Below are 7565 nucleotides of genomic sequence, written 5' to 3' on the forward strand. Positions count from 1 at the left end.
AGGAAACAGGCAAACACAGCCCCTTCTGGGCGTGTCTGGGGGCTTCTTGCCAATGTTCCCCTTCTATGGAAGGATGGGGCTGAAGGCCTGACCCCTAAAGTGAGCACTTCCGGGTGGAAAACAGTGAGACACACAGCAGACCCAGAGCACCGAGGGGCGCATGCAACTCTTGGTCTCAGGGTTATGAGTTCAAGCCTCACGCTGGGTGTAGAGATTACTTAAAAATAAAATCTTAGGCTCAGGTCATGATCTCGCAGTTCGTGAGTTTGAGCCCCACATCGGGCTCTCTGGTGTCAGCGCAGAACCTGCTTCCAATCCCCATCTCTCTGCCTCTCCCCCGATTGCACACGTGCTCTCTATCTCTCAAAAACGAACATTTAAAAATAAAATAAAAATAAAATCTTTAAAAAAAAAAAAAGACCTAGAACATGTCACTGCCCCACCAGGAGTGAGCGAGCCATGACCCTGGACTGGCATGAGGACAGCCTGATCCTGGGTCCGTCTAGAAGGTCACAGGGACACCTGGGTGCCTCAGTCGGTTAAGCGTCGACTTCGGTCAGGTCCTGATCTCACAGCTCACGAGTTCAAGCCCCGTGTTGGGCTCTGTGCTAACAGCTCGGCGGAGCCTGGAGCCTGCTTCCGATTCTGTATCTTCCTCTCTCTCTACCCCTCCCCCACTCATGCTCGGTCTCCATCTCCCTCTCAAAAATAAACAAACATTAGAAGGTCACAGGTGTGTTGCCATTGTGATTAAAAGATCTGAGACACTCTGGCAAAATAAGAAATTTATTAGCTGTGACTGGCAGAGAGCCATTGCCGATATATTATTCTCCCAATGTTCGAGAAACGTTTCAAAGTAAAAAATAATTTTATACACCACACAGTCTCCGGGGTCCTTGAGGCTCTCCAAACTTTTTTTGAGCCAAGCGACTTCCAACTGCGAGACCCAGTCCCAGCCCTGAAGCTTTGGGAGGTTAAGTTTGCCACCCAAGATGGCTGGAATTTTCCCAGCCATAAGGACAAGATTCTACCTCAGAGATAAGGGGTGCTCCCCAAAGGGATCAGTAAGCCCCCCAAAGCAGAAACAAAAGGAGCCAAGGGCAGCGGGGACCGGGGTTGACTCAGGCCCTTGGGCGTGAGGGCGAAGAGCCCTTTCCAGGACCAGCGTTCCTGGGTGCTCACCCGTGTCGTCCCCCCCGCCCGCCCCCAACCCCAACAGGGGAAGGACTGCCCTACAACAGCAGTAGGTAGATGAGATGGTAGAACTTTCTTCTAGTAGTTTTCAGGGCCCAGCAGCACCCTCCAATGGACCCTGGAGTCCCCAGGACACCAGCAGGCAGGTGCCCTTGGTTAATGAGAGGTCCTGGCCCACGGTCCCAGGTTCCGGAAGGCATCAGGTCGTGTTGCAAGGCCAGCCCTCGGCTAAGACAGACGGGCCCGCACGACCACGCTGGAGTTGGTCACGCGGGCTCCATAGTGACCGGCCCAGAACTGCGTGTCCTGGCCCCAGTGTTCGAAGGACACAAAGCGGACGCCCGTCTTGATGTCGGAGAACACGTGGGTGACCTGTGAGTAAAGAAGAGATCAGCCTTGTGCCATGGCCTTCTAGAAATCTGAGTGGGGCTTTCTGGCAGACGGAATCACCCGGTTTCTCATCCTAATTCCTGTCCCCTTGAGTCAGGGTGGGTCTGTTTGTAACCCGGAGCATGGCGGAAGTGATGCTAAGTGACTGGCAATGCAGTTTCTCTTGGATTCTCTAGAACCTTCCTAGTCAGATCCTGAACCACCAGTAAGCAGAGTCTGGCTGCCCCGAGGTGGCCACGCTATGAGGAAATCCAAAGCAGCCCAGGCAAAGACATCACATACTGAACATCTCGGGGACTCAATGAAGCCACCAGCTGCTGTTCTCACACGCAAGCACGCTCGCACGTGTGCACACACGCGCACACACACACACACACACACACAAATGCACCCCACCCTGCCCTTCGGCTCCAGCCATTGTCTGAATGCAACAACCAGAGAGACCAGAACCAGAAGCATCCAACAGAGCCTGCCTTATAGAAACCATGAGAACATGGGGCGCCTGGGGGGCTCCGTCAGTTGAGCCTCTGACTTCAGCTCAGGTCATGATCTCACAGTTCCTGGGTTCGGGTCCTGCGTCAGACTCTGTGCTGACAGCTCAGGGCCTGGAGCCTGCTTCCCATTCTGTGTCTCCCTCTCTCTCTGCCCATCCCCCGCTCACACTCTGTGTCTCTCTCTCTCTCAAAAATAAATAAACGTTCAAAAAATTAAAAAAAAAAAAGGAACCACAAGTAATAAAATGACTGCTGTCGATGTGAAGCCACCACGTTTTGGGGTCCTTGGCTACGCAATGGATAACCAGCCCAGGCCCACCACCCTGTCCCCACGTCCCTGTGAGAGGCTCACCTGAAAGCACACGTTGTTGTTCCACTGCTGGATGGGAACGGGCATGGCAGAGAACTTATCCAGGACCGTCTGGTTGGCATCTAGAAGCTGGACAAGGAGTCGGTACATGCAGCCACTGTCATGTCGGGCTCCCCACCTGCGCAAGGAGGGAGGCCTTGAAGGCAGGGCTTGCCCACCTTGTCTCTTTGGGTGTCGGCCTGCCTCCCCCCTAACTGGTCTCCCCATGTATGCAAATCCAAACTTTGCATTCACAAACTCTGTAGCACAACCAGCGTCCCCTGGGAGCTTGGTCCCACTGCAGACCCGATGGATCAGAATCTGCATTAAACTGAGTTCCGAAGCTGGTCTGCAAGCACATCCGTTTTCTGAATGGTGACCTGGAGCCCCGCTCTTCAAGGCACCTCCCCCCATATTATTAAAAAAATTTTTTTAATGTTTTTATTTATCTTTGAGAGTCAGAGAGAGACAGTGTGAGCAGGGGAGGGGCAGAGAGAGAGGGAGACACAGAATCTGAAGACAGGTTCCAGGCTCCGAGCTGTCAGCACAGAGCCTGACGCGGGGCTCGAACCCACGAACCGTGAGATCATGACCTGAGCCAAAGTCAGACGCTTAACCGACTGAGCCACCCAGGCGCCCCTCCTCCCATATGATTAAGGTGACAATGGAAAAGTCCTCATTCTATGTTTACGTGGCGGCAAAAGATAGAGTGATGTCCAATGTGTACACTGACATTTTATTTTTTCATTTAGTTTTTATTTTAAAAAATTTAATGTTTATTTGTTTTTGAAAGAGAAAAACGGAGCATGAGCAGGGGAGGGTCAGAGAGAGAGGGAGACACAGAATCTGAAGCAGGCTCCAGGCTCCGAGCTGTCAGCACAGAGCCCGAGGTGGGGCTCAAACTCACAAACTGTGAGATCATGACCCAAGCCGAATTCGAACGCTTCACCAACTGAGCCAAAATCAAGAGTTGAACACTTAACCAACTAAATCACCCAGGTGGCCCTGCATGTTGACATTTTAAAAGATAATTTTCACGTCAGTTATTTAAAAGGACCAGGAGAGGGGTGCCTGGGTGGTCCAGTCAGTTAAACAGCTGACTCTTGATTTTTCGGCTCAGGTCATGATCTCACGGTTGGTGAGTTCAAGCCCTGCGTCAGGCTCTGCACTGACAGTGCTTGGGATTCTCTCTCTCTCTCCCTTTCTCTCTGCACCTCTCCAACTCGTGCTTTCTCTCTCTCAAAATAAACTTTTAAAAAAATAAATAAAAGAACCAGGAAAATCTAAATATATTTAGCCAGGATGGACTAGCAAGCGACATTAAACAAACCAAAGACAGTGTCTATCAATCGTAAATGGATAAATTGTGGTATTATTCACATATACAGCAATGAAAGCATCCTGATTGCAGTTACATAACATTATGGATCTATTTACAAACATGTCAAGGAAGCCAGGGACACCTAAGTGGCTCAGGCAGTCAAGCATCCAACTTTGGCTCAGGTCATGATCTCACAGTTCAAGAGTTCGAGCCCCGCGTCTGGCTCTCCACTCCTAGCGATCAGCCTGCTTCGGGCCCTCCGTCTCCCTCTCTCTCGGCCCCTACCCCAGTTGTGCTCTCTCTCAAAAATAAATAAACAGTAGGAAGAAAGAAAGAAAGAAAGAAAGAAGCCAGATACAAAACATATACCACAGGACTCTCTCTGTCTGGAGTACAAAAATGGACAAAACGTTATCTATGCTAACAGAATTCAGGATGGCGACTACCCTTGGGGGTGTCGTGACGGAGGGAAAAGGCGCTGGTAACATGATGCGTTCACTTTGTGATATCTCACTGAGCTGCACACCTAAAATATGTGCCCTTAAAAAAATGAAATATGTATCCTTTTGATGCTAGAAAGTCAAAGTTTACAACTTAAAGGTAATGGACTGTAAAAACACACGAGTGAGTTTCTTCCTTCAGAAACTTTTCTTAGAATTAGCTGTCCGCTCTCCTTCTCCCACACAACTTTGTCCTCATGTAATAGTGACATATTTTTATTTTCTCCTGACCTTTTGATTGTCCTTTCATACTGCTCTATGCCAACTGTCTACCAAAATATATATGTAAATAGAAATTGATGGAGACGCCTGGGTGGCTCAGTTGGTTAAGCTTCTGACTGTTGATTTCGGCTCACGTCATGACCTCACGGTTGTGAGATCAAACCCCGTGTCCAGCTTCGTGCTGGGTGTAAAATCTGGTTAAGATTCTCTCTCCCTCTGCCTCTCTCCTTGTACACGCTCTCTCTCTCTAAAAAAAAAAAAAAAAGAAAAGAAAAGAAAAGAAAGAAAGAACAGAAAAAAGAAAAAGAAATTAATTTTTTTTCCTGTGACCATAGCTCTAAGTGTTAACCTTGTTCCTTTGGGATTGAATTATTACCCAGTAGTGGTTCCCAGCCTTTGCTGCAGATTGGAATCATCTGGAATGTTGAAAAGATATTGTATAGAGAAGAATTTAGCCTTGTCCCAAGGTATGGATGGCCTCTGCTCTCAGCTTCTGGGAGGTCATCTCTGGGCCCTTGGAATATTCGGGCCCCCAGAAGTTTGCCTTGGGACCTTGGGCCATACTGGATTAGCCTACCAACGTGACTGGGGGGGGGGGGGGGGGGGGGGGGGGGGGCGGGGCTGGCCGCACCTACACAGACAGGCTTACCAAGGGAGCTAGCCTCTCCAGAAAGACCCAACAACGTGGCTTAGGACACGTCAGGCAAGATCACTGGACCAGGAGGCTAAGACTAACCACACGGTAAGCCCCAACAGAAATTCTGGCGCACTCTCCAGGTCGGCAGTATCACACGCACACTGCCAAACGGTGTACAAGCCGGTAAGGCACCCTGACTCCGTGGCCAGGGAACAGCGGGAGGTCTGGGCTTGGTTCTTGCCCTGGATGCTGTTGGTTAGGGTTTCCTTGTAATAAACTGTCATTACATAATAGTTTAGCGAGTTCTAGGAGTCTTTCCTGGGACTTACTGAACCTGAGCGAGGTTTTGGGACTCCCCCAAACTTGCAGCGGGGGTCAGAAGTAAGGAGGGTCTTGGGGACGGTGCTAATTTAGTAGTCAGCTATCAACTCCTCACAGATCCTGATACCTGGCTCTCGCCCCTCGACACTCTGATTTCACTGGGATGGAGTGTGACCTGGACACTGGGAGTTTTAATTGCTCCTGCACAATGCAGAGCAAAATTTGGGGCCGGCTGGATTATTACAGTCAAATGGTTTATCATTGACCAAAACAACCCAGAAGGTTACAAAAGTTTGAGAACTAACGATTACATTAAAAACCAATTTTACTGTAAATTCACCTCCTAATGAGATGGATTTGCAGAGGTCGGAGGTTATGGTGCCTTTAATTAAAAGTGAATTTGGGGGAGGGGCGCCGGGTGCCTCAGTCAGTTGAGCGCCCAACTTTGGCTCAGGTCATGGTCTCACGGGTTCGTGAGTTCCATTCCCATGTCAGGCTCTGTGCTGACAGCTTGGAACCTGGAGCCTGTTTCAGATTCTGTGTCTCCCTCTCTCTCTGCCCCTCCCCTGTCTGTGCCCTGTCTCTCCTAAAAAATAATAAATGTTAAAAAAAATAATAAAGTAAGAGTGAATTTGGGAAGACTGAAATTTTAAGCGGTCACTTTGCCTGACTCTCTGGTAGTCTCTACACCTGGGGGGACCACATGCCATAGCAAGGGGCTTGCCTCTTCTGTAAAACTGGCGGACTGTGAGAAAGGGCAGGGAAAGGATGGCCATATGATGTCCCCCCTCCCCCCGGGGAGATGCGATGTGTAGCTGATGATTTTGAGAACAGGGAACACAGCTGTAGCAGATCTGGAATTGGCCTCCCTTAAAAATGATCTGGGTCCTGTGTCCCTTGGAAAGTCTTCAAGTACACCCGTGTCATCACAACAGAGCGTAATGGGCTCTGGAGTCGAGGAGGCTGAGCCTAACGCCAGGCCTCACCAAGCCCTAGCCGTGCCACCAGCAAATCACCTTCCTGAACCTCTCAACAGCTCCTCAAGCTCGGAAAGACCTGAGCTCTTGAAATTCTCATTCTCACTGGATCAAGGCTCAAAAAATAACCAAAATGCTACAACAGGTCGCACTTATAAAGCGCTGGCCAGGTACTTGACATGTAACCCTATCTTGTAAAGATGGGGAAACAGAGGCACACTGTGACTTGCCCAAGGCCACAAAGTTGCAGAGCCAGGGTCTAGCTTGGAAAGTTTGGCTCCAGAAGGTGAACTTAGCTAACCATCCTCCACTGCCTCCTCCCAAGGCAAGGAGCATTTCATTCGCAGCCAAGACCGAGCGGGGCCAAGTCCCCTGTAATTGGGTGCAATCTGGCATCTTGTAATTCAGTTCCACGGGGCAGGGGGCGGGGGGGTAAGTCATTTGCATCCCTGGTCTTCACTTTATCTGTAAGGGGCTGTTAGAGGAGGCCTGAATGAAGTGACCCATGCAATGGTCATGGCACAGCGCCTGCGGTCAGCGGTGAGCAAAGGGCCGTTTTCATCATCATACTCACCAGTCTGAGACACAAATCTCAATCTTGCCACTATCTAGCAGCTCTGGCCACAAACCCTCCTCTTCCAGGTCCAAGACCTGCTTTTTGCGACACCAGCTAGTAAAGAGGGAGAAAGATCAATACAACAGGCAGGTCTTGCTCACCACGGCCCTGGCCCTTGTCGGGTAGGGGCACTCACCTGAAGGAAGACACGAAGCAGGTCTGAGAGGGGGCCCCAGGCACCGTTGACCGGTTTACCTCCACCACCCAGCCGTCCCCACCGTGCTGCACCATCCATTTCCGGAGGCCTTCTGTTAAATACGAAAGGCTTGCACCCAACTTCTCGCCCGCCCACCGGCCGCCGCCACCGCCCACCGGCCGCGATGAGGCTCCGCCCCCGGCCCCTCCCACCGGCTCCGCGGAGGAAGACCCCCTCTCCGCTTGCGCTCCCCACCCTGGCCGCAGGGGTTGCGGATGAGGTTGCGTCCGATCGGTCGGCGCTCGCAGAAGCGGCCCAGCAGGCAGGGCCGGCCGTCGCGGGCGGGGGGCAGGCAGCTGCGGGCGAGCGGCAGCAGGGCGCCGTGGTCCCGGGCCAGGATGAGCAGCC

At 51.2% G+C, this 7565-nt stretch overlaps 1 protein-coding gene across 1 annotated transcript; it reads right to left on the reverse strand.

The window, feature by feature from the left end:
* Nucleotides 1-763: 763 nt before the first annotated feature.
* On the reverse strand, nucleotides 764-7560 carry FBXO27 (F-box protein 27; the record flags this gene model as incomplete). Its single annotated transcript, XM_029924287.1, has 5 exons — nucleotides 764-1566; nucleotides 2431-2566; nucleotides 6980-7075; nucleotides 7158-7269; nucleotides 7413-7560. Coding segments are annotated over 5 exons (636 nt in total), but the record flags the coding sequence as incomplete, so codon positions are not given.
* Between the last annotated feature and the right edge of the window lie 5 nt (nucleotides 7561-7565).

This window comes from Suricata suricatta, chromosome 16, assembly GCF_006229205.1.
Source record: "Suricata suricatta isolate VVHF042 chromosome 16, meerkat_22Aug2017_6uvM2_HiC, whole genome shotgun sequence".
Lineage (NCBI taxonomy): Eukaryota > Metazoa > Chordata > Mammalia > Carnivora > Herpestidae > Suricata > Suricata suricatta.